Here is a 27,767-nt window from a genome sequence, read left to right on the forward strand (position 1 = left end):
GTAAGAAATCCTTTACTGTTTGCATAGATTTTGCCTTATCCTCCATTTTCTTTAATACCTTTTCTGCCTTAACATCAAAAAAAATATCACGCTGTAAAAAAGCATCCAATAACTTTGCCTTAACATGATCAGGTAAACCTTGTTCTTTTAACCAAGCATGCCTTCGAATCACAGATCCTGTAACTGCAGCTCTACAAGAAGCCTCTAATGAATGAAAACCACATTGCAGAGTATGTTTTCCCACTTGTTCAGCTACATGCAATAAATCCTGCATCTCCTTGTAGTCAGGACTTTCTGAACTAGTAAGCATTTTCTGTTTTAACAGAGACATTAAATATTGTTGGTACTTAAGCATGTGGAACCGGCAATTTAAAGCCCTTACTGCTAAATTTGCAGAAGTGTAAACTTTCTTCCCCCATCTATCTAATGCTCTTGAATCCCTGTAAGAGGGAACTGGATTTTTAGCAGTGGAAGCCTTTACCCCTTTGGGACCCTGGGAAATAGTTTCTGGGTCAGCAGCAGGGTTTTTATAAAGAAAGTTGAGAGAGTCAGGGACTCTGTAGTACCTACCTGGCTTGACTGGTGCTGGGGGCAAAGAATCAGGGGTTAAACTGGATTCAGAGAACACATCATACACAATATCTAACACAGATTTAATAGCAAGGGGCCTGTGCTGAGGCAATAAAAGAAGATCTCTGAGCCTTTTCTTGGATTCAGAATAATCCTGGCTCTCCCAATGGAAATGCTCCCTCATGGTATGTAAAGTTTCCCCAAAAGAGTAATCCTCAGGAGGAGAGGCTGAAGGGATAGATCCTACAGCATCAGAGTCCTCACAGGGGGGTAAAGAGTATCCCTGGTCTGAAGAGGAATCAGAAGAAATGGAAACCTGGTCAGAGGAATCATAGTCTGTATCCTGCCTAGGCCTTTTATCAGGAGGGGGATGGGAAACCCTGATCAGAGTAATTAGGTCTTCGGCCATTTTGAGCATCTGTTTTTTAGGCATGGATGCCTGTCCAGGTGAATGCTATACTTGTTTCTTTGTCTTTAATGGAGTTTTAGACTTGGTTGTTGTTTTGATGGTAAGCTGTGAAGGTCTGAAGACACCCTCAGAAGACGATGCCTGCTCAGCGGCTCCAGACCCATCTGAGGGGTTAATTTCCATAGGCCCAATACCTTGAGTTTCCAGAGGCCTAGAAATCTCCACGTGGGAGTCGGAGGCAGCCTGTGGCTCTGAGGTAGCAGGTGTCAGGGGCTGCGAATGTGCCTCACTGAGAACCAGCGAACCAGCGACTGGCTTAGAAGAGGCTTCATCGTCAGTTTTGGTCTTCGGTTGCTTGTCTTTGTGTTTTTTGTGTATTCTGGTCGGTTGTTCCGACGGCACAGTATAATTGAACCTTCGGCCAAAATCATGGCAAGCAAAATCAAACCAACGTTTAATAGCGCGCTTGTTAAATTTAGCACAAAACCGACAACTAGTGACGTCGTGGTCTGGGCCTAAGCATGGCATACAGTAAGAATGAAAATCCTTATGAGGTATTTGCTTCCCACAAGAAATGCAATTATTAACTTTTACTGACATCGGTCTGAGGCAAGAAAAAGTTTCCCCAACAGGGTACTTAGCTTTATTGAAGACTTTGGTTCTGAAATTCGAATTTGAAAATCTCAGGAGTCGGCCGACCGGCACTTGCGAACTACTTTTGCTTCAGGCACCGTGCAGCAAGAAAGACTGAAGAAAATGGCGTCAGCTGCATCTTATATACCCCTGGTGCATTGACGTCAGGGAAGAAGCGACAGCAACCGATGCCGGACCAAGACTTTGGAACTCTGGCCGACTGCGGGACCGCCTGATGGCAGGATAACCCAAGTGTAATGACTGCAGCAGTGAAACATGATGAACATCTTAGTTTATCTTGCTACATGCTGTTCCTGTAATGGTTTTTACATTGGTAAGACCACACGCCAGCTGAGGGAAAGAATTATTGAGCATTTAGGAAACATACACAATCAGGTTATATCTAATGTCCTAGCTAATCATGCCTTATTTTATCCAGGCCATAGTACCTTTCTGTTTAGGGTTCTGCAAGTGCTGCATCCCAGCAGAAAGACAGGTGATTTTAACAACACTGCTGAATTATGTGAACTAAAGTGGATTATCTCTATGAGAGCTTATGAACCTCCAGGCCTTAACAGTGGCACTTCATCTTCTGCCTAATAAGGCAGGCTTAAGAGATGTAAGATCATTTTTTTTTAACTGGTTCAGTTTTAACTGTTTCTTACTGACTGGCTGATTACTTTTTTAAAAATATGTGATTTTTACTTTCATTTTGTATTTGGTCTGATGAAGCGGTAACCCCGCAAAAGCACTAACCTTTTTCCAATAAACGGTTTGCTGTTTTACATATCTTCTGGACATTTACTTGGGTGGACCATGGTGGTTTAACTCACTTATACTTATTTTTGGATTTGATGCTTTGTTTTGTGAATCTCCTTTAGCAGTGGGCTAGCTTATATATATATATTTTTCACATAATTTGCATGCAGCAGGAGAACCAAAATAATTTCCTAAATGGAAGTTCGAAATGGCTGCCAACTGAAGTTTGATTGCAGAAAAACTGGCTCCCTCTCTGAAGAGAGACAGGAGGAGGAGAAAAATGGATGAGATCAGAACCGAAAAAGGATCAATGTTCTCTTCGGACACCCAGAAAACAAATCTCTGCCATTTACGCCTATAAACTTTCTTGGTGGACAGTTTCTGGGAAGCTAGTATATCATCTCAATGGGTTTGATTGTGTTCAGCTCCTTTCAGGCCCGACAGGACACCAAATCCACAAGCTCGTCCGCCGAGGGGGGGGGGGGGGGCATCACCAAAGCTGTAGATGGGCCTGTCCAGAAAGCCTCCAAAAACACAGATTCTTCCAAGGAAGGAAGTTGGACTGACTAACCACATCTCTGCCTCAGGACCTTTAAGATGTCTCCAAAGGAGATGTCCTTCAGGGTGACCGTGGGGAACACCTTCCCCTTCATCAAAGTCCATGTCCTCACTCAGGGACTTCATGGGGGAGTCAATGTGCCTCCTGTTACATGTCTTCATACGAGGAATCTCCTCTGTGGGATGACCAGGGGAGGTCTCAGAAGAAGAGAGATTCCCTCTAGGGGAAGAGTTTGAAGGCTTGTCTGGACGGGATGACTCTGGGCAAGTATGACTGGCTCAATTCTCTGATCCAAGGAGGGTTGACAGAAGTTCATGGCTGAGAGCGACCAGATCCCTATAACTGGAGAAGGCCCTTTCTACAACTTGGAATGGCAATGGACCCGGAGAATCCCTCCCTAGCTCCAGCAGAGATGTAGCAAGCAATGAAGAGCAGGTAGAGACCCCCAATCCATGGATTCCAGGTAGAACCAAGCCAGAACTGTCCAGTGTCAAGGGGAAAAGAGCTCCGACAAGGTTGGAACTGACCCCCACCCCAGATCTGACAGGGACATCTCGGATCTGATAACCGCTGCAATCCTATGACACTGGAGCAGAGGAAGTCAGGGCACAGTCAGAGTGTCCATCCGTGTTGTTGATCTTCATTCATTGACTGATGTGTATCGGTTCAATCCTCAGAACCGAGTCGGCCATTACAACAAGCTCGCTCCAGCCAAAAAAACTCTCAAGCTAAGCTTGCCCATAGTACCCCTCTCTCTATCACCTCAGATTGAGTTTGCCTGTAAGAAAGGAAGTGAAGGCCTTGTCTGAGAAAATTACCTATCACGAGGCTAGGACCAAATCCGAAACTCCAGAAGTCTTTTGGAGGGGCTAGGAGGATGGGATATCATGAATGAATGATCAACACAGATGGAACGCTGTGGTAAGAACATAACTTCTTTATCTGATGTTAACCTTCATTCCTTCATGACTGATGGGACAGAGTTCCTAGCTACTTTATGCCCTCAGAGGCCCTATGGAAGGATATTCCTGAGCACCACTGAGCTGAAAGATGCTCTCCCCCTGGAGACCAAGTCCAATTTGCAATGAGTGATAAAAGTATGAGGAGTGGCCCATGTGGCTGCTGCACAAATGTCATCCATGGAAATTCTTGAATGGAAGGCAACAGATGTCGCAACTGACGGGTTGTGTGTGCTTTGACCTTAGTTGCTAGGAGGACTACGTTCTGTTGATAGGCAAAGGAAATACAATCTCTCAGTCATTTAGCTAGGGTTACTTCAGAAACAGGCTTTCCCAATTTTGGTCCTCAGTAGGATAAGAATAATTGGTTAGATTTTTGTGTGATTTAGTCCTGTCCAAGTAGAAACATAATTGCCTAGGGACATCCAACAAATGCAGACAATATCCTCCTTCATTAGAAAAATTGGGGAAGACTGGCAGATCAGTTGACTGATTGTCAAATCTGAAATAACTGGGTAAGGAGGAGGGGTTAGTCCGAAGTGATACTCTAAGGAAAACCACGTAAGGTCGTTTTATGCACAAAGCTTGTAGTTCAGATATTCACCTTGCTGGGGTAACTGCTACCAAGAATTCAATTTTTCAAGATAAAAACTTCATATCGCAAGTGGCAGCTGGTTCAAAGGGAGGATGAGTCAAGGTTTGTAGAGCTAGTGTCAAATTCCAAAGTTTGACTGGTTGCTTGAAGGGAGGTCTAATATGTGTAATGCCTTTCAAAAAGATCTTACAGAGATGGTGAGATATCAAAGAGGAGTCCCAGAAGCCATTGTGGAAGTTTGAGATAGCCGCCAGGTGTACTCTAACAGTGGAAGCTGCCACTTCCGAATAAAGGAGATTCGATAAATAGTCCAGTACAGAACTAACGGAAGCTGAAAAGGGGTCTAACCCTTTTTCTCGAGACCAAACTATTAATCTTTTCTTTTCCATTTACTGAGATAAAGTTTCCTGGTGGATGGCTTATGGGAAAGCCAGAAGGATGTTTCGTACAGGGATGGATAGATTATTTTGCCTGGCAATTACTGGAAGTGGAGGAACCAAGCTGTCAGCTTGAGACTCAAAATGTTTGGATGGAGCATCCCTTGTGGGTGTGACAGTAAACCAAGAGATGGATCCAGAATCCACAGTCGGTGGACTAGATGAGAAGCACAGCTAATTTACCACATTGTTATCACTTCCTGCATTTTGTCATCTTTCCCTTTCTTTTTTACATTTCTCCCTTAAATCACGATTAAAGTCCCCTGCAATTATAATTTTCATGTTAACCACAAAGTCTGCCACTTGACGAAAGCATCTAGCAAGAATCGTAATAAAGAATACGCAACTGGTAAAGGGAAGGAAAAAGACGGGGGGGGGGGGTAATACCTGCAATGGTATTAAAGATTCCCACAGAACCACACAAGTAAGGGAGGGACCTGTACCACCAATGGTACAAAGGAATACCAAAATTTGGTAAGGAATCAGGAAATCACTCAAACAGATAGAAAGGGTAAGGAAACTATCGACGACTACTACTAGTAATATAAAAGGAAAAATCTCAAAGGCAGAGAAATATTATTAAAGTTGGAATAGAAAATATAAACCACTTAGCTTGAGAGCTGGCCTGATGCGTCTTGATACTCTACATGGCAAATGAGATCTGAGGTGATAGAGGGTTACTATGGGTAAGCTTAGCTTGAGAGTTTTTTGTCTGGCGTGAGCTTGTTATAACAGCCAACTTGGTTCCAAGGACGGAACAGATACCCATCAGTCATGAATGAATGAATGATTAATAATATTAGATGGAAGGACAGGAGAAGGAGACTGCACTGAAATGGAAACGCTCACAGATCCCAGAGGGGGCGGAGCAGACAAAACCCCCATCTGGATCTGATTCTTGAGGAACTTCCTGTCCACATCAATCTCCAAAAGGCTCCTATAAGACCTAGAGGAGGGTTCACTGCTAGCGGCAAACGAGATCTGAGGAGGTCAGGCAGAGGACAGAGCATTATGGGAAGAGGGAGGAGTTTGAGACTTGGATTCTAGTCTGTAAGAATGCAACTGAGTCAGATCCAAGGGTGGGATCTGTGACCCAACTGTGAGGAGGAATGAAAGGGACAGCAGATCACAGACGTTTTAAGACTCAAATTGAGTAACATTTCTAATAATGAAGCACACTTGAGAAGTATGCCATAAGAACTTAAAGTTTTTAAGTATATCCCCATACAACTAAACTCTGCCAAACGGTGCTTGCATAATTCAAAATGTGCTCAGAATTCTTTTATAACTGACAAAAGTTTAAAAGTTTCCAGCATACATAGTTCAAACATCAAAGCAATCAATGTGCCAAACCAGTGTTAAAACTAAGTCCACACAATTTAACCACATTACATTTCCATAAAAATGTTTAATAATGCAAACTATGTTCTCTTGTCAAAGAGTGTAAAATCTTAACAGTACAGTTAAGTAATCACATTTACTGTAAAACTGAGATGATGTTAAAACCATACTGAGCAGTCATACATACAGTAAATTTATAAATGCTGAAGAATCCAAAATCTGCAATATGTTCCTGTCCAAAGTTGAAAATAAGGCAGAGTAACAACAATAGAGACAGGCCTCTAGTGTCTAACAGCACGTGTACATGCTATACTTCTGACATAAATACTTAAGTTTCCTCAGAAACAGAAAAAAACATTTGTCAAAAATAGAAGCTAAATGAAATAAACACTGCTACAAGCCTAAATTCACATGGGAATTACTATAAACACTGACAAATATAAAATATTATAATAAATATTTTAAATAAACATAAAAAATAGAAAGAGAAAAATAAATCTAATAAAATGAGAGGAAGGAGGTCCCCAAATGGAGCAGAAAATCAGCACAGGATCCTGTACAGAGTAGACTTTCTTTTTAACTGGGCAGAAAAAAATGAACACTCACTTCCTCTGACAACTGTGATAACTTCCCTCTCAAAATATACTTACCCATGCAAAAAAAACAGGACTTAATTTGAAACAAAAACACCACTTAGATACTAAGCGCTTTCGTCTTAACATAGGTTAAAAAGACTTCAGAGTAAATAGATGAAACCAAACCACACAAAATTTAAAAAAGGTATGTAACCAGTAAGAAGCTGCCACATAAGAATATATTAACTAGTTACACACATTCAACAGTTGACTCAGCATCACTATTTAAAGGTGTATTGTACATATGTACAATTATTAAAAAATATATATACCGGTTTAAAATGTATTTTCGTAAGTACTTCATCCAATTCACCAACAGTAAGTTCTTGTGAATAACTACCAATAGTAATTTCTTTTTCAAATTATTCATTAACTCATTCTGGAATTTTTTTCCATTACTTTCCACTCTCTCTTATTTTCCTTCTTTTTTTTACTCGGATATATATTTCCACATGCTGTACTACAATACTCAATGTGCTCATGTTCCTACATTTTTATTTTCTCTTGTTATATTACTATCCACCTTTACTATTTTATTCAAATGTGCAGATACCTCGTCCCTTCTCCCTCTTTGTACATATTTCTGCCTAAATGCTAATGCCTTATTTTTTTCTTGATTTATTTTTCTGTATCATATTCTCCAGTATTATCCTCTAAATTTTCCAATCCATTTCTATACATTTTCGCATATATCGTTTCTCTCTCGCTCTCTTTCTTACATCATCCTGCCAATGGGGAAAAACACTTTTTATACTTCCTTTAAATCCAATCCTCTATTCCGAGTAGATTTTATAGTGGTCATTCCCAACTCTCCAATTTAAACCTATAACTTTTCATCTATTCTTTTTTTCCCTTTCTTGTTATAATCATTTTCTTCCATCACTTCTATCCATATTGCTAAATGGTCTGAAAAACAGTCACAACCATATCACCATCTGCTACTCCCAAGCCTTCCAATTATCCAAAATAATCAAATTCAGATCCAAGTGCCCCCTTCTACAAGTCCATAGACTTGTTCCACACAGCTAATTTACCACATTGTTACCACTTCCTGCATTGTCATCTTTCCCTTTCTTTTTTACATTTCTCCCTTAAATCACGATTAAAGTCCCCTGCAATTATAATTTTCATGTTAACCACAAAGTCTGCCACTTGACGAAAGCATCCAGTCTCTTTCCTTGCTAGTTTTACATGCATGTAATGCTATAATTCTATAAACATGTTCTCTCCACCTCACATCCACAACATTTCACCTTCCTATTCTTAACCTTACACCTAGTATTTTTACAGATTTTTTTTGTTAACAACACAGTTACCCCCGAACAACATTAAGTTCCACATTATATTTCCACCCCACAATTTTTCATTTTGCAAACTTTCTTCACTTGTCAGGAATCTTACATCCTCTAACATATTAATATCCACATCACATTTAGTACACCAATCCAGCATCCCTACTTTTCTTAGTGTTAGCACTGCTTGCATTTACTTGGAGTACGCTAAAATTGTTCCTTTTTTAAATTTAGAGGAAAGATTTTGACATTTTTTTCTTATTTTTATGAGTTCCCCAATTGAACATTTTCCTGTGTTTATGTACAAATAATTCTTCATCCTCAGAATCAGATTTTTCAATGGCTAGAACTTCAAACAATATTGGCATCAATCCCTTCTTCTGACCTCTTTTCTTGCATGCACCCTCTCTCCTCATTTTTCCTCCATATTTTGCCTCTCCTACACCTTTCTTCATTCAGTTCACTTTTTTCCCTCAGCCTCTTGTCCTTCATGCATGTTTTCTTCCATTTCCTCTTTCATTTTTTAGTATTTGCTCTTAACAAACCATCCAAAAAGTGCCCCCCCCCTTTTTTTTTTTTAAACACAGCCTGCATTCAGGTACAAATATTCTTGCTTTATGTACTTTCTCCCCTAGTGGCACAATGGTTACATTGTACCTTGTCACACATTAAATGAGAAAAATTCCCCACAACAGAAACATGAATAGGCTGGTCAGACCCGACACAAAAACACTAGACAAGTGTTTCACCATGTTTTTTTTTTTATACTTCAAAACAGTCTATAACCTCCACCCTCCAGTCCATAAGTCTTTTAGGTTCATAGGAATTTACTAGACTTGCGTGCATAAGGGCCTTTTTAAACCTAGCCATGCATCCAAAATCTCTTTTCAAGTTCTGGTACCCTTGATAAATGTAAGTGGGGGCTTGGCAGATGAAACCTTTACAAGCAGGTACCTGGGAAATTAATCATTTACAGGCTGCCTGTGTCTATTAGAGACATAGGTGCCAAAACAGGAAAGAATTTCCTGTTCCCCATCCAATTGTCCAAGTTACGCTTGAATTGGGTTAGGGAGGAACTCTGCTTCACATGTATGGGAAGCCTGTTCCGGAGGTGGGGTAGTCTCTGGGATAAACAGCTGTCTTTCCAGCAGGTCCAATTTTTTATCACAGGCAAGTTTAAAGCCATAACTTTGGTGCCACTTGTTTTGTGGATATGCAGGAGGCCCATCAGAGGTGGGTCTGACAATACCCTGTATGCCAGGCATACATCTTCCCCTCAACAACCTTTAGGAGACTGAATACAGGGATAGGGCACCGAGGCAGCCTGCATAGTGCATGCTACTTGCACCCTGTATTCTTTTAGTAAGGAACCTCGGTAGACATTCCAGTTGTTAGATATGCTTGGCTAGGTACTCAATTATAGATCTGATGGATGACGAATAAAGTGGAACGATGACTTCCTTGGACCCAGACCATACCTTTGTTTATAAGTTGCACAACATATAACACGTAATGGTCTAAGGCTAGATTACTGTCTGTGTGTCTAAGTCCTAACTGCTGTGTCAACTCTAAGGGGTGTGCTGTCAATATGATAGTTACAAGGGGTGGATGACTTCCCAAGGATACTATTATAAACTTCTTGGCATTTAGTTTTAGTCCATGGCACTGACACCAGTTGTATGCTTGTGTCAACCCTTCCTGGAGAACATTTGTGTCAGTGTGGGATTCAATCACAGCTCCAAACTTCCAATCACCTGCAAATTTAGTCAGCCATAGACAACTGACATTAGCCTTGACTTCAGAGAAGTAAATGGCAAAAAGAAGCAGTCTGAGCACCAATCCCTAAGGGACTTCTGACTGGCCTCTTTGTAGTGGTAGACACCCCAATTCTAACTTCCTTTGTCCTGTGCATCAGCCAACTGGCCATCTATCAGGTGACATAAGGGTTTGTACCGAACCTCAAGTTTGTCAACAATGCCCAAGTGGGGTATTGTCAAATGTCTTGGCCAGGTCAAGGTAGGCAGTGTGAACCACTCTGCCCTCATCCATTACCTTTGGTGACCTTCTCAAAGAAATCCAACAGGTTGAGTAGGAATGACCTGCCCTTAATGAAAAACTGGGTTGGGTCAAGTGTCTGGAGGTTTAATATATTATTATTTCCAGAAAAACAGCTCAGGAAAAATGCCAGCGTTCACAAACAAATATTTAATAAAATCAATGTCCTTTAAAAACCAATGTTGTGATGGAAAAAAGGCAAAAAAACAAGAATCAACAAATCCAAGTGTAAAGCGCTTTTCGTCTGTTAATATAAACAGACTTCTTCAGACCTGAAGAAGTCTGTTTATATTAACAGACGAAAAGCGCTTTACACTTGGATTTGTTGATTCTTGTTTTTTGGCTTATTTTGGACTTTTTTTTCCATCACAACATTGTTTTTTTAAAGGACATTGATTTTATTAAATACTTGTTTGTGGACGCTGGCATTTTTCCTGAGCCGTTTTTCTCGTTTTTCACATCAGTTTTTTGTTCTTGGTGGTTGATGATATTATTTCCATGATAACTCTTTCCATGGCTTTGCATGTGAGACTTGTGGGTCTGTAGTTTCCAGGGTCTGTAGATGGCCCACCTTTGCGCAGAGGGATGACTGTTGCTGTTCTCCATTCATGAGACACGAAGCCTGTTTGGAGGCCACAGTTACATAGGAATTCCAGAGGGTCTGATAGGTCATGTTTCACGCTATTTAGAAGGCATCCTGGGACATTTTCACATATGACAAAAGCAATCTTACACCGTTATATAAATGAAAAACATACAAAATACCACTTTAGTTGCAAACAGTTTACATCACAGACACAATTGAAACAACTGTAGTTGCAAACATTATACGTCATTTATAAACCATCCAGTCATGGTCAGTTAAGCATTATATGGCTCATTCAAATCCTGCCTCTTAAACCTCATTCCTGCTCTGGATATATTGTTCACACAATTCCCATTTTTTTTCTATGTAGTTTGCTCCTTCTCTTTTCTAAAAATCCCAATTCCAGTTGTTTTATCTGTTATTACATTCACTACTTCTAATAAAGTTGGTCTAAACTTTGATTTCCATTTTCTAGCAATTGCTTTTTTGGCGGCCACCATAATTAGATTCAGCAAGGCTTTATTTACTATGTCTAGACAATTCCAATTCTGTAGCATAACTCAAAAAAAAAAACAAGTCTCCCCAGTCAGTCAAATCTGCTCACCCAACATCTCCGACATAGCGGTCTGCAGGGAATCCATAAAGTCTGCCAGCACATTACACTCCCAAAAAATATGTTCCCAGCCCGTCACACTGCCAACATTTTGTATCCACCTGAGGAAAAATTCTTTGGAGTCTACTTGGGGCATAAAAATACCTATGCAAACACTTCTAAGTAAAGATCATAAATCTTCTAGACTTTGTTGCATACTAGGGAGATGCACATATATCCCCCTTGTCTCGGTGAATTACTTATCCAATCTCTCTTCCCAATCTTTTCTAAGCTACTCTGATTGATTCTTATATCATGCAATATTGTATATGCCTTACTAATTATTCCTTTTTAATGGCAGCTTCTGTTCTAGATTCTATTAAAAACTCTACCACAGATGGTCTTTCATTTAAGAGCCCCTTAATTCTTTACTGATGCAGTGTTCTTGGCCTTGGAGATGACATTAAGGACCTGTTCTCTGGTGATAGCAAGGGGCAGTTGTACTTGATGGTATTTTCTGAGGAAGGCTGAGGGGGAGAGAGGGGTAAATTTGGAGCTGAATGTCGGCCAGTAGGTTTGCTATATCTTCTGGCTCAGTATAGGTGGCTCCATTTACAACAAGCTCTGCACACATCTGCGTACTGCCTTTGAGGTTGCGGACATAGCTAAAGAATGCCTTGTGGTTGTCCTTGGCCTGGGAGGCCAAATTTACCTCAAATTTGGCTGTGGTAGACTTTATTTGTCCTTTGAGGTGTTTGTTTAGTTTGATAAAAGTGATTTTATCCTGCTTGAGTGTTGCACCTCCTATTTCTTGCCATTATCTTCTTCCTTCTGTTATACAGCCTATTGATTTTGTGATTCCACCAGGGTGGCTTTTTTTTTTTTAATTAATTCCATACTTCTTCCTATTGGGTACAGCTGCCTCTATGCTATTAACATGCTTATATAGGGTTTCTGTGAACATTTCTACATAGGCAGCAGTATTCTCAGGGTTTATGGGGGCTTGAAATTTTGCCAGTTTACTGTTTAATAGCAGGAAGTTAGCCTTAGAGTAGTTCCCAAATATTCCAGAATTAGCTGGGGGTCCAGGTTTTATTTTTACTTCAAATGAGACCATTTTGTGGTCTGACCTTACCAGAGTGTGTCAGTGTACTGACAATATGGTCCAGGTCCAAGGGGTTTGTGTTTACAAAATCCAGGAATTTCTGTATCTGAATGTTTGGTGTCCTATAGGATTCCCACTTAATAGTGTGGTAAATAAAGTTGCCCATGAATATGGTACTGGGTTGGACGAGGAGTGTTTCCAATAAGTTTAAATACATGGTATAGGTTTTCCTGGGTCATAGAGGGGGACCTATAGCTTGCAAGGAAGTGGTCTTGGACTTCGCCTATGATGATTTGAACACAGAGCTCATGTGCATTGTCCTGTTTGACCATCCTTGAGATATATTCATTTTTGATATAAATCGAGACACCTATACCTTTAGACCCTGTCTGTGTAGTATATGGTCTAAATGTTTGGAAGGCATTATAACCTTGCACCGATGGTGTGCTCTCCTATGCTTTAAGCCAGGTCTCAGTGACTGCACAGATGTCAGCATTCTCTAGGGTGAAGAGAGCTTCTACAGAGTGTATTTTTTTTTGTTTGCAGTCCTAGTATTGAGCAGAAATACCTTTAAGTTTTCTTGTTTTTGATTTGCTATGTTAGAAGTACATTCAGTTTGGCATTGCCTAAAAAAGGCACTCTGGAGGAAGACAACGTTTTAGCCAACATTCAAAAGCCTAGAGGGAAGAAGTGCAGACCATCCCTGACAAAGCAGAGCAGTCTGTTGACCATCTCCTTCCATACTGACAAATACTGCATTCCCCTTAGAATGACACAAAAAACTAAGACAATTATTAAAATCAGTAATCTTTTGTTCATAATGTGGCATCATCCTTGGTGAAGGTAAAATACTGCTCAATGGTAAGCGCATACCCATCTGGGATACATATTCAGAGAGCTCCATGATGTCTCTCTTCACACAGTCTACAGAGGTACATCTCAGGTCATTTACACCCACACAGACCAGTACTTGTGGGTCCAGTGACCTGAGTGCACATGTAATGTAACAGATCCCAGCCCCTGATAAGCAACTGACACAGACCTTCGCCTTACTAAGCCAGGTGAGAGGGACATCTGTGTCTCACAATGGATTTTCCAGTGACCAAAATTCTGGATTGTGTGGTGGCTTGCCTTATGAGCTTAGAAGTAGAGGCTCCATGAGATGTGGCTGTATGTGTCAATTTGTGTGTTGTTTTGAAAAAGTGCATTTGGTGCTGCTGAGGGTGTTTGTTACGTGCACTTCTACCAGGTCTTTGGGGTTTAGGAAGGTTACATTTAAGTACTTCAGCATATCTGGATCTGTATGTCTGCCTGTATTGTGTGTGATGGGTGCAGTGTGTGTAATACTGACAGACTGATTGACATTAGGTGCACTTTTGTGTGAGCTTTGCCTCCAGTGACTGTGTAAACACATCTCTCATATACCATGTCAGTTTGTCTGAGAATTAATTGGTTGCCAGTAAATGTTAGACAATTTCTACATTGCCTCAGGATGCCCATATACACCAAGCTGGTAACAGAGACAGTGGGAAAGTTTATATCCTTGGCGACATACTTTTTTTTTTTTTTTTTTTTTTTATTGATTAGAGAGTTGGAGTGAGAATATAAAGCAATGTCAGGAGTATACAGTTTGCAACTCTGGGGGCAGTGCCTGTCACTGCAAACTGGTTATCTTGTATGCAACTAGTTATTGGTGAAATTTCAATAGTGCTTTTGCAGGAAAAAAGTCACTCAAGATGTCGGTCTCTATACATGGCACTGTCAAACACCTGAGGGGGAAACTAGTAAGTAGACCCTGATGACTTATGGATGAGGTATTTAGGCAGATATTCTGAAGTTGGAAGCAAATCAAGCACTAAATGCTGAAAACAATCAGCTTGTCAAGAATAATGAAAAAAGGGGAGTTGCATGAATGGCTACTGCCTGGCTACTACTAGTGATGCTCTCACTACAGCTTCACTCTGGTGGGATGCAATGCTCCTTTGTTTCTTCTCTCAAAGAAGCAAAACATTAGCACAATCCCAAGACGAGAAGCAGGCCACAGACCGTTTGGGGATTCATAGTCTTGTCCAGATGATGCAAGGGTCTTGTAGGCTTGTTGTAGCCTTTTCCTGGTAGATGCCTTGAATAGCAACCACACCAATCAGGAATGTCAAGCACAGACACTCACTGCCAACTAGAAATAGTCAGGAATCAATACACACTGCTCCTTCTCTCACCAGAAGCAAAACATGAGCACACATTCCAAGCTGGCACCTATGAAGCAGGCCTTCTGGTGATAAGCAGTCTCCAAGAAGTTATCTCCAAAAACTTTCACAATATACAGTTTCCCACTGAACCTGCATACATTTTTTATCATCATCTTCCAGTTTATCAGTTCTAAACTGCAAAGTAACATTATTTTACCATTTAAATTATGGATAAATGTCCTTTTTGTTACACAGTTTCAGAAATTTCATCATCAGTCCACCAGTTCCAAATGTTAAGTCACAAATTGTCTATCCCAAAATGTATAAAAGACTGAATTTCTTGAGCTTTAAAACCCAGAACAGTTACCAAATTCTCCCACACACTATCTGTATTACAGTGTCATTGTTTTGGTCTTACTCTCAGTCTTTTCAAAAACAGTTGTACTTACATTTTGTTGCTATTTTGTTGCTGCTTTCTCCTTTTTTTTTTTTTTTTTTGTTTTAACTGCTGCATATGTTTTAGTTACTGAATTACCTGCCGTCACAAAACCAGACACCTCCTCAGTTTGTTGCTGTTTTCACTACTGTATAAGTTTCAACTGCTGCAGTCCTGGCTGCCAGATTAATTTGCTTCTTTTCCACATTATCGGAAGTGCTGATGATGTTAAAGTTGTGTGCCATCTCACCCCTGAAACAGCAGAAGTGTTACCTGGATATCCTGCTTGATTATTTTTAGCAGAACATCTGCAAGCCCTCCTGATGCCAGTTTTATCTGCACCACTTCAAAAGACTCGCTTACTTCCTTTTCCATGGCGACAGCTAAATGATGCCCATTTGTAACATCCACAACATAGGAATTTTTACTTTATTCTAAAGCTCCACAGCAAACACATCTTTCTCCAAATTCTCACTTTCCACCTCCAAACTCTCCATTTCTTTTCTCTCCTCAAATAACAATGCTTCCCTTAGGGCATCTTCCTTGCTGCTGTAGGAGCTCTCTGCCATCTTGCAGCTCCAAAGACTAGGGGTTCTTTACTAAAATCTCATAGTATACATTATATACACAACAAATACAAATTATTTGCAAATTACAAATATTTACACTTTTTACCTTACAAATCTCATTTGTAATTCATCTTTAGATATATTAACATTTTTCATTTACCCTCTTAATCCCTCCCCACTCTTTTCCACAACCAAAATAATTTTTCAAAGTTTCTGATAATATCCACTTTCCAGCTTATCTCATTCAACTTTTCATTCCAAATAATCCATATTATACAATTTTTGTCTAAATAAGTGACATCCACTTGTTTTCTACCAAAGCACTATCAAGTCCATAGTTATATTTTTTATAACTTTCAAAACTTTTATACTTTCCTTTCCACATATTTTTGCCATAACTGCATTACTCATTCATATTTCATCATATTTCAAAATAACCTGCTCAGTAGTCTCTACCTCACCACAATAAATACAAATGCTTTCATCTTTTTACAGGGCACATCTGCCATTACTAGAAGTGTATTTCTCGTCATTCTCTACAGAAAACCTGCACATTCAAAATACTTCTTGCATCTTTCAAACCTTGCTTTTATTTTTCTCTCTCCCAAATGTTCCCATGGAAAAAATATTTATTCATTATATTTACATAAAATTCCCTTCTATATTACCCACATTGATTTTCCATGATATGTTATGTGCAGAATAGGATTAATTAACCCAAATCCATTCTTCCTGTTTGTAACAAAATGTTCCTATTTTAACCAGATTTAATCTGCCTCCTCGTAAAAATGAAAACAGACAGTAATTATCTCTCATATTCTACCGGTACTATAAACACTTGCTAAACATGCTACTTAACCTAATAAAGTTGATTAAATATGCTTTTTTCCTGAACGTCAGTTTGTATGTTCTCATACAAATGTTTATTTTATGAAACATTCTTCCACTGTATTAATCTCGGTTGTTCATTACCACATTTTATATCTAAAATTTCTATTTTCTTCTCTATTAAAGTGAATACCTGCTGTTTTGCCTGGAGAACCTAATCCTTTACTCTTTTTATTATTAATATTTAAACCAAATCACCTTTAACTCTTGACCAAGACTCCTAGAAGCAATTTCCATCCATTCTTCTCATTTTTTGAAATTAATCACTATATCATCTGCAAAAGAAAACTTCACTAACACCTGAATTCCTTCTGCTGTACAATATTCAGATACCATCAAAATTTAATTAATTAACAACTGCATTCATAATACAAATAAGATACTATTTGCAGGACATCCCCCTGCCTTATGCCACTCGATTTCAATCTCTCTACTTAATCAACCACTTATAACTAATCTAATATTTTATTATACACTGAAATAAAAATACTATTTTCTTAAGTTATATTCTTTCACAATTTCCCATGACATTTTATGTTGTATCTTATCAAATACTTTACTCACATCTCCTGTTAAAATTTTAAGCTCGGAATTTCTGTTTATCACATCTACCACTTCCCTTATCAAAAATTCCTGGCTCCCTTTTTGATTTTATCCAAATATTGTTTCATTCCATAATTTACTTACTTTACCTTCTATTTTCTTCTCTATTACTTTCATAAATATCTTATAATCCACATTAACACCATCAGTCTACAACTTTTTGAATCCATTTTCTCTTCTTTTTCCCATGTAAATTTCATCACTTTCACAAATATTCTTTCATCTTTATCCCCCTTTCTCTAACCATTCATTTAATACCTCAATATTTTTTGCCAGTCTAGCATATCTTTGTATATCATTCAGTTGCATCCAATCCTGTAGAGGGTTCCAAATTCACTGTCTTCAACACATATTCTATTTCTTCCACTGAGGACTTTTTCTGTTACCTCATTATATTTTTCAGTTAATTTCTTTAATCACCATTTATGTCCTACTGTGGTTTTACATTTCGAAAATGTTTTCAAAATATGCTCTTTTATTGCGTGCATTATTTCTTTCTGTGCACTAATCATATTTCCCTTCTCATTTTTTTAATTCTTTTATTACTCTATTTTCTTTTACCAATTTGTTAGGTAAGGTGCCAGTTCCTCTTTCATTCCTTGTAAAACTATTTTTTTTTATTTTTTCCTTGACTCATTTCATATAACTTATTTTCTTTTTTCCATAAAACTCTATTACGTATACCTTTAAATGTTTGATAGCGGATGTCATTACAATTGTATTGTGTTTGTGTTCTTTTTACCTTCTGCCATTCTAAAACCTTTTTTCAAACTTACCTACCAGCTTGTCCAATCCTTATAAAATATTCCCATATCTATATGATCTGATCATAACTGTATAATCTTTTTCTCACTTGTTCATTTAATTCAGTCTCATTTATTCTTTTAATGCCTCTACCTATTTAAATATCCTGCTTTTTCTTGTATCTCTATCCAAACTGCTACATGATCTGAAAAACCCTATTATTTTTACCCCTTTATATAACATTTTAAAATTGTCAGAAATCATGAAATAATCTATTTCTGTTCTCAAGTTGCCCCTTTTTATATGCCCCATGTTTATTATCCCATAATACAACTTTCTACTTTTAAGATCTCTGAAATTATCTTGACATCTGTCCCCTTTTCTCCTTTGTCTTAAGTCATAATTAAAATCTGCTCCCAGAATTATATGCATATTAACACTAACATAATTAAGAATCTTCCTAATTATCTCTGCTTCTATAAGACATACGCATATATTGCAACAATTTTATATTCTTGGCTCTTCCCATCTAGTACTGTCATTCCTCCCAATATCACTAAAGTATAACCCAAAATTTCTATAGATTTTTACCTAAAATTGCTGAACTGAGCACTTTTCTTCTCCTATATTCCATGCAACTTTGCCCTCCATAATTCTAATATCTGATATTACAACATCCATACCAAGCGACCCACGCCATTCTAAAACACCTAACATTTTTTCATTCTTTATACTATTCATGTGTATGGCTAAGATTTTCACTTTATGAAAAAAATTTTTATTATCCCCATCCTTTTCCTTTTTTATTCTCTCCCAAAACTATATTTTTAAATTTACATTTTCTATATAACTCTTTTCCCAGTGGAGCTCATTTTAATCATCACCCACTTTAGCATCCAGCTCTTTGCTACAATTACATATTTCATCCTCCTTTTGTCTTTCCTTTTGCATCCCTCATTCGTTCTTGACTCTTTAATCTCTACTGTTATAGCTTTCTTTTACTTTTCCTCTTATCTTACTTCTACATTATCCTCTAATCCTATGTCTACTCTCCATTATTTCACCCCATGACACTGCCATCTCACTTTTCGGTTTGCTCTACTCGATTAAATCTTTTAAACATCCCATAAAGTACAGTTTTGTACCTACCATAAATGTAGATGTCCGAACTGGATAGCATCTGCAGTCATAACAACTGGGTTGTCCTGTCGTCAGGCAGCCCTTCAGTCGGCCGGATTCCAAAGTCCAGGTCCGGCTTCGGCTGATGTCGCACTTCACCCGACGTCATCTCTGTTGGTCTTTGGGTATAAAGGCATCAGCCGACGCCATTTTCCTCAGTGTTTCTTGCCCCAGATGCCAGTAGCCCTCTTGAAGGCTAAAATTTAGATAGATGCCAATGTTTCCAAAAAGATAGAGGTAAACACAAAAATAAGCATGTATGCACATATATACAAACAAATACACCATAAAGACCCCCACCAGCTAGCTATTAGGAGGGTAAACACCCTTGGAGTACCACAGAGGGGAAGGAGGGAGGGTAATCCTGACTGCAGATGCTATCCAGTTCGGACATCTACATTTATGGTAGGTACAAAACTGTACTATGTCCTTCATGGATGCATCTGCAGTCATAACAACTGGGTAGAATACCATAGCCAACAAGGGAGGAGGATAAAACTAGATTATGGTGTGTTTAGGATCCCTTGCAGTACAGCAGTGGCAAACCCTGCTCGGGATCTGGAATATAGAGGCAAATTATAATGCTTGGCAAATGTATGCACGGAGGTCCAAGTAGCCGCCTCAATAATGTCTTTGGTTGCCACTCCTCGTAAGAAGGCTGTGGTAGTGGCTGTTGCCCTTGTAGAATGAGGTCTTATGTTCTGTGGAATTGGTTTTCCATGGAAGGAGTAACAGAATCGTATGCAATTTCCTATCCATTTGGAGATTGTCTGTTTGGAAATAGCTTTTCCTTCCCTTCCTGTTGCATAGGCTACAAAAGTTGGTCAGTCTTTCTGCTACTTTTAGTTCTGTCCAAATAGTAGCGTAGCTGTCTATGTACATCCAAGGTATGCAATATTCTTTCCCCTCTGTTTTGTGGGTTGGGAAAGAAGGTAGGTAGGTGGATTGCCTGGTTTAAAGACACTCTGGATACCACCTTAGGCATAAATGTAGGATTAGTTCTCATAGACACTCTATCTTGGTGGAAGATTAGGAAGGGTTGCACTGCCATTAAGGCCTGTAGTTCTGAAACCCTCCTTGCTGAAGTAATTGCCAGTAGGAAAGCAGTTTTCCATGACAGGTGTTGTAGGTCTGCTGTTGCTGCTGGTTCAAAGGGTGATAGTGTCAATTTTTCTAGCACAAAGTTTAAGTCCCAAGCTGGTAATGGTGGTTTCCTTGGAGGTTTTACATTCTTGATTCCTCTGAGGAACTGCCTGAGCAAAGGGTGAGAAAAAACAGGTGGATCAAAGCTGTATTCTGCTGAAATAGCTGATGCATGTATCTTGATGGAGGAGTAGGACAGGCCTGAATGAAGAAGTTCGGCTAGGTACTCCAGAATGTTAGGCATATCTATGTTTGACACATCTTTTCCTCTTTCAGTACTCCAAATGACAAACCTTTTCCATTTTCCAGCATAGTTTCTTCTTGTTGAAGGTCTGCGTGCTTCAAGAATAATGTCTCTAACTCCTTGGGAAAGTTCTGGATTAGCTGCTGCTATGTGATGTTCCATGCAGTCAGTTGCAACGCGTTTTAGGTTTGGATGTATGATGCTGTAGTTGTTCTGAGTTAACATCAAAGGCATCAGGGTATTGGCCACATATTGTTCGAGACATGCTCCTCAGCAGTGGGTACCAGTGTTGTCTTGGCCAGTTTGGAGCTATCAGGATTATCCTTGGACGTTCTTCCTTGATTTTTAGTAATACCTTGTGTATCAAGGGAAGAGGTGGGAATGCATATGCTGTTAGGCCTTTCCAGCTGAAGGAGAGCGAATCCACTTTCCATGCTAGTGGGTGGAATGTCCTTGTGCAGAATTTTTGAGCTGGTGATTGGTAGGTGATGCAAATAGATCTATCTGAGGCATTCCCCATTTCTTTGAGATGGTCTTGAAGATGTCCGGGTGCAGCTTCCATTCGTGGGCATCCGATGTGGTTCTGCTTAATATGTCTGCTAGAGTATTCTCCTTTCCCGGTACAAATATTGCCTGTAACTGGATGTTGTAGCTGAGTGCCAGGGTCCACAGCTCCAAAGTCATTCTGCATAGAGGGTATGAATGAGTGCCTCCCTGTTTGTTGATGTACCACATTGACTGTGGTGTTGTCTGTCCTTATCATCAACTGGCCCTCTTTGAGAAATGGTCTGAACTTTTGGACTGCCAGTTTTACTGCCAGCATTTCTTTTAGGTTGATGTGCAGGTGAAGTTGATCCTGTGTCCACAATCCTTGCACGCATTTGTCCAGCATGTGGGCCCCCATCCTAGGTCTGAAGCGTCTGTTGTGATGGTCTGGCTTGCTTGACATCTGCGAAAGGGTAGCCCTGGGTTTGACTGGCATGCCTGAGCCCACCATAGGAACTCCTGTTTTAAGCATGGAATTAATGGGATTTCTGTTTCTAGGCTGTGTCTGTGTTGGGACCATAAATTCTTTAGGTACCACTGTAGTTTTCTCATATGTAGTCTGGCAAATGGAACCAAGATTATGCATGATGCCATGAAGCCCAAGGCCTGCAGTACTTTTCTTGCTGTTAACTTGTTCAGTTTTGTTAGTGGCAAGAAGTAAAGAGGGGGTTCTTTTTGTTTTTCTGTAGTTAGGAATGCCATCTGTTTTACTGTGTCCAATTCAGCCCAAGAATGTCCTTGTTTGGGATGGTATCAGCCTTGACTTTTGTAGATTGACTGTGTATCCCAGTGCTTGCAGCAAGTAAATGACCCTTTGTAAATCTGTTGTCAGCTTGCTTTTGTTGTCCCCTTGTAGCAGGCAGTCGTCTAGGTATGGGTAAATTTGAATTCCTGTAGTCTGCAATGGCGATTACTGATGCCAGGCATTTTGTGAATACTCTGGGCAGTAGATAAGCCAAAGGGCAATGCTGAGAATTGATAGTGCTCTGATCCTGCAAGAAATCCGAGGTATCTTCTGCAGATTGGTCGAATGGGGACGTGCAGGTATGCCTCCTTGAGATCTAGAGTTACCAGCCAACACTCCTTGCCCAGCATGGGAAGAAGTTGCTGTAGGGTCAGCATTTTGAATTTTGGGACAATGATGTATGTATTTAAGGCGGACAGGTCGAGAATTGGTCTCCAACTTTTTCCTTTCTTGGAACTAGGAATAGTCTGGAGTAGAACCCCTTTCCTTGCTCTGCTGTTGGCACTTTTCCACAGCTCTCATGTTTGCTAACTGCATTATCTGTTGTAGAGCCTCTGTTTTTTGATTTGGAGGTAGACTTGGCATTCCTCTTTTGACTGGTAAAGTGTGGAAGTGGAACCGGTAACCTTGATCTATGGTTTGTAAAATCCACTTGTCTTTTGTTATATAGTGCCAGTTCTTTGAAAATAAGGTTAATTTTCCGCCTAGAGGAGCTGCTATTTGTTCCCTGGTAGGCGGATTTAGGGTTAAGTCACTGTGGTTGAGTTGATGTAGTGGCAGAGGTTGTGTCTGTGCCTCTGTTGTTACCTTGCCACTGTCGTCCTCTGTAGGCACCTCCCCTGGATTGGTTTCTGCCTCTGGAGCGTCTATTCCTGCCCCTTTGAGATCTTGTGGAGTCAGGAAAGGACCAATTTTTGGCAGGCCAGTTCCTGCTAAACCTTGGGGGTTGAACCTGCAAGAAATCTTTAACCGTTTGAACAGATTTTGCCTTTTCTTCCATTTTCTTCATAACCTGCTGGGCAGGTGTACCAAACAAACTTGTCTTATCCATAGGAGCATCTAGCAACTTAGCTTTAACATGATCCGGTAGAGCTTGCTCCTTTAGCCATGCATGCCTTCTTATCACTGTGCCAGTCATGGCTGATCTAAATGAAGCCTCCAGTGCATCATAGCCACATTTTAAGGAATGGTTACTAACCTGTTGTATGTTATTTACCATTTCTAATACATATTTCTTATCAAGAGATTCATCAGTGGTTAGTTTTTAGTTAACTGATCAAGCATAAACTCTTGGTATTGTATCATGTGAAACTGACAATTTAAAGCTCTAGCTGAGAGAGTAGCTGAAGTGTAGACCTTTTGCCCCATCTGTCTAATGACCTTGCTTCCCTTTCTGAAGGAATAGGGTTTTTGCTATGGTCGCTACTGCCTTGGGACCCTGGGATATAGTTTGGGGTCTGCAAGTGGGGCCTTGTAAAGGTGGTGATGAGTGTCTGGCACCCTGTAAAATCTGTCTGGTTTGGCAGGGGCTGGAGGTAAAGAATCTGGTGCGGAGCAGACATCATTGAAAGCATCATCCACCACAGAGAGAACAGGAGGTATAGCTAAGGGCCTGTGCTGTGGAAGGTGCAGAAAGGTCCTAAGTCTTTTTCTGGAGTCTGAAAAATCCTGTTGCTGCCATTGGAACTGCTCTCGCATGGCATGTAAGGTTTCCCCAAAGGAGAATTCTTCTGGTGGGGAAGCAGCAGGAATGGATTCTTCAGCATCAGAGTCTTCAAAATTGGAGAAAGGAGCCTCTGGCTGATCAGTTATGTCTGATTCATCGGCAGACTCATCAGAGGACACTGGCTCAGGGGGCTCTGCCCTAGGTCTCTTCTCTGGGGGCTGAGAGGCCCTGTCTGGGTGAGATTGAGATCCTCTAATTAATGAAATTAAATCTTCTGCCAGAGTAAGCATTTGAGAACTAGAGGATGGCCTGGTTGTAGGGGGTTTAACAGGCACTGTTTTAGTAGTCTTTGCTGCTTTAGCCCTGGCGAAGGCCTTAATGGACATGGCTGCTGGAGGCCTAGCAGCACCACGTGCTGGGGTAGAGACATCCAAGGGAATGGTGTCTGATAAGTCAGTGGCAACCACCGTAGTGGATAAAATTTCTGAGGCCGTTTCAAGAGTGGTAGCAGGGGCCTCAGTTGTAGAGATAGATTCAGCTGTACTTTGATCAGTTTTCTCGGTTTCGGGCGAAACCGAGACACTCATGATTTGCTTAACCATGGTTTCGGCGAAACCGCGGACCGCGAGTGTCGGTCTTTATCTTTGCGTTTTTGGCAGATTGGGTAGTCGGAGGATCCGACGGCATAATGTACGCAAAATCAGAACCGAAAAACTGTTCAGCAAACTCCGACCGACGCCTAAGCGTTCGTCGGTTGAACGAAGCGCAGGCCGAACAGGCTGCTACGTCGTGGGCTGGGCCTAAACAAGGCAGACAATAAGAGTGGAAATCTTTATGAGGTATTTGTTTCCCACAGGTTAAACAATTATTAACTTTTTCTGACATCGGCTGAGGCAAGAAAGAGTCCCCAACGGGGTACTTAGCTTTAGAAGTCTTCGAAGTAGTATTCGGTAGAAGTAATCTCTGGATCCGACCGGCACTTGCGAACAGGTTCTGCTTCGGGCGCCATGCGGCAAGAAAGACTGGGGAAAATGGCGTCGGCTGATGCCTTTATACCCGAAGACCAACAGAGATGACGTCGGGTGAAGTGCGACATCAGCCGAAGCCGGACCCGGACTTTGGAATCCGGCCGACTGAAGGGCTGCCTGACGACAGGACAACCCAGTTGTTATGACTGCAGATGCATCCATGAAGGACATCCCTCCTAACTGGAGGGTTGCATCAATATACTCAGATTGTGATCCAGCCTCTCCCTCGAACAGCTTTAGACGAAAAAGCCTTTCAGTATTCTGTGAAGGCTTGAACTCCTTCATTTGCAATTCCTTCTGAATAACCACCATCTTGTCTCTTTCCTCCTTCCATTCCTCCGTATTACTTAATAAATCTCCAATTGTAAACTCTCTTGCTAGGGCTTGACTGCCTTCACCTTTCTTCTACCACCTTTTTCTCTACTCTCCGCAACACAGTCGTACACACTATTGCTTCCCATACTAGCCCCTGCTTCTCCGACCCACCTTCTTGCTCAGACTGGAAGGAGAAAGCGTCACCACCAACAGTGGCATGCAAGAGACTGTTGGGAAAGTTCCCAGATGCCCTGGCCAAATTTCGTTTAGTACAAATACCATATCAAGTCTCCCCTGAAGACAGGTCACTAGCCTAGCAGGACTAACCCGATCAACAAAGGGTGAGTAAAATAAAAAAATAAAGACATACACTTTTGTAAGCTGTTTAATTTCTTGATCTATACATTATTACAGCTGATGGGCTACCCATACTGCAGCATCCAAAAAAATGCCTATAAAGTTTTAAGCATGACATTTTTAACTCAAAAGTACTATAAAATACAATGGTTGCATTACTTTTGTCCGCAAAAAATTAGCAAATTAGAGGCAGCAGGCCTTTCACTTAAAGTACGTACTTTATCCCAGACATAAATTTATATACATACTGTCCTAAAACTAATTATTTGACCCTACGTGCTCAGGAGCAACAGACAGCTCAACAACCAGGCTCAATTATATTTTACAAAAATACAAAAGAATAAAGGCTTAGATAACAAATGCTATATTTACACTGATATGGACAGAGTTCTTTTAACATTAAGTGGTGGCGCAGCCCAACCTACCACTCTGTTAGAAACAGTCTTCATATTACCTTCACACAAAAAAACCCCTCCAGGACAGACATATATCTCCCTACATATACCCATTCAATTCCATTGCAAGGGAGGGATGCGTAGCAACCCCAAAACAGTTGCACTGTGGGAAAGGATCTTTTACTTAGGCACAAACAGCTTTTTCCACCAATCCAAGAAGGCCGATCCCATAACTAAGGGAATAGTGACAGAACTCCACTGCTATTAGCATTCTCCTGTAAAAGCTACATGCAGCACATCCCTCAATCACTAATGGGCTGCAACACTTTGCTCCTCTTACTGTCCCTCCCCAAAAGATCTGACCTCTAGCTTCTCAACATTCCATCTCTCCTTGGCTGATCCTCCATCACCCTAGTCCACAGTTGAATGTGGACACCAAGACTGCAGATGGCAACTCTCCCTGTTTGACATCCGTCAGATTCATGACATGCAGACATTTTAATGATGCGTTATCTCAGAAAAATAACTTAACCAGACCATAACACAAAAAACGTGGAATAAAATAACCATTCTTGTATATTTTTTTAATAAAAAATTAAGCACAAACTTAACACATGCATATATTAATTTACCAGAGACTGTAAAAATGGATTTAGGATAAAGAAAGTATAAAATAAAATTTTGCAAAAATGTTCTTAACCACTTTGATAAGTCAGTAGTAATTACCTGGTAGAGTTGAGATCTCGGTTTCACTTTTTTCATCTACAATTCTTGTAACATAATCTTCTATGGGCTTGGAAACCGGCAAGGCTTCAGAACTTTTCACAGGTGTAGATACAGATGCAGGTTTTCCGACTTTCACATCTTCACGACTATGTTGACTACAGTAAAAGAAAAATACCAGCAAATGCATTAAAAGAAAAAACTGTAAACTATGACTAACAAAATTTGTATTATGTTTTCCTGATTCACAGTACTTAAAGCATGTAGCGCTATTTTTAAATAAGGCAGCACTTCTAGTAATACCCAACAGATTGTGCTGCTGAACAATGCTGCCTGCAAACACCCACTTTTCAAGAAAAGACAAATAATGTAAAAATATGCATACAAAGATAACAATAAAATCAAGAAACAATGAAAACAAATCTATGTTGGTCTTACATTATGCATTAAATCATCTCAGCTATTATAAATGTTACAATTTTCAGCAAAAGCAGTTTTACACGTAACATAACTCTCGACTGTCCCTGACTCAGATGCATATTTTGGGCCTGTTCCTTGCCAATTTGGGGGTTTCTGGTAAAACACCAAGCATAAAAAACATTAACTGATGCTAGACATGAAGGTTTCAAACCACTTATTATTTAGAAAACTCATATTGTAAAACCCATTATTCTACTACCTTTAAGTGAATTAGAATAATACATAAAAGGTTCCCCTGATTTTGGGCCTTTGACCCCCACCACCATTAATTTTGATTTTGTCCAAAATTATTTAGCAAAAAAGTTAAGAGGTATAGCTCACAGTAACTAAGCAGAAAAGTTCTGCACAATATCAGCTTTTCAAGTTATGGTGAATAAAAAGTTTCATAAATCTCAAATGCCCACAATACCAGGGGACAAAGCTTGTACCTTCATGTTATGCCTCCCCTCCTTAAATACCCTAAATAAATCTAAAAATTCATTTTCAAACCATTTTCAGTAATTATATTTCATAGGTAGGTACTACGCTATTGGCTCTAGGGCCTATATAAGCCTGGCCATAAAGATTCCCTGGCTTTTGCCACCCTAAAAATTATTTTCCTGTCGAGCAGAGTCACAGAAGTGATCCCTGAGTTGAATTTCCCATCTCCCATTCAATTGTCAAGAGTCTTCTTAAAGAGGGCTAATGAGGTGCTCTGCTTAAATTGAATGGGAAGTCTGTTCCAGAGTATGGGGAGAGTCTCTGGGATAGGACCCTATCCCTCCAGCATGTTTTGTTTACTGTGGTGACAAGGTTTAGGTCCTTGGAGCGTGTGGGTCGGAGGGATTGGGATTTCTTTAAGTGAAGCATGTCCAACAGCTCTGGGTTTGACATGTCTTTGTATGTTAGGCAGAGATCGCATCTGAGTAAGTGATATGCGACGGAGTAGAGCTGGAGTTTTTTGAAACGGTCTGCATGGGGCATCTGTTTGAGGCCGGTGATCCTCTTAGT

At 40.1% G+C, this 27,767-nt stretch overlaps 1 protein-coding gene across 7 annotated transcripts in view; it reads right to left on the reverse strand.

Annotated features, from left to right (window-relative positions):
- The window catches only part of TJP1 (tight junction protein 1), a 2,268,071-nt gene that overhangs the window by 1,500,815 nt on the left and 739,489 nt on the right, over positions 1-27,767 (reverse strand). For all 7 annotated transcript variants that reach the window (XM_044078564.1, XM_044078565.1, XM_044078562.1 and 4 more), the window contains exon 8: positions 26,301-26,455. In XM_044078564.1, coding sequence (XP_043934499.1) covers positions 26,301-26,455 — 155 coding nt within the window. The remainder of the gene's footprint in view (positions 1-26,300; positions 26,456-27,767) is intronic.

Source organism: Protopterus annectens, chromosome 7.part1, assembly GCF_019279795.1.
Source record: "Protopterus annectens isolate FY-2018-M chromosome 7.part1, PAN1.0, whole genome shotgun sequence".
Classification (NCBI taxonomy): Eukaryota; Metazoa; Chordata; order Ceratodontiformes; family Protopteridae; genus Protopterus; species Protopterus annectens.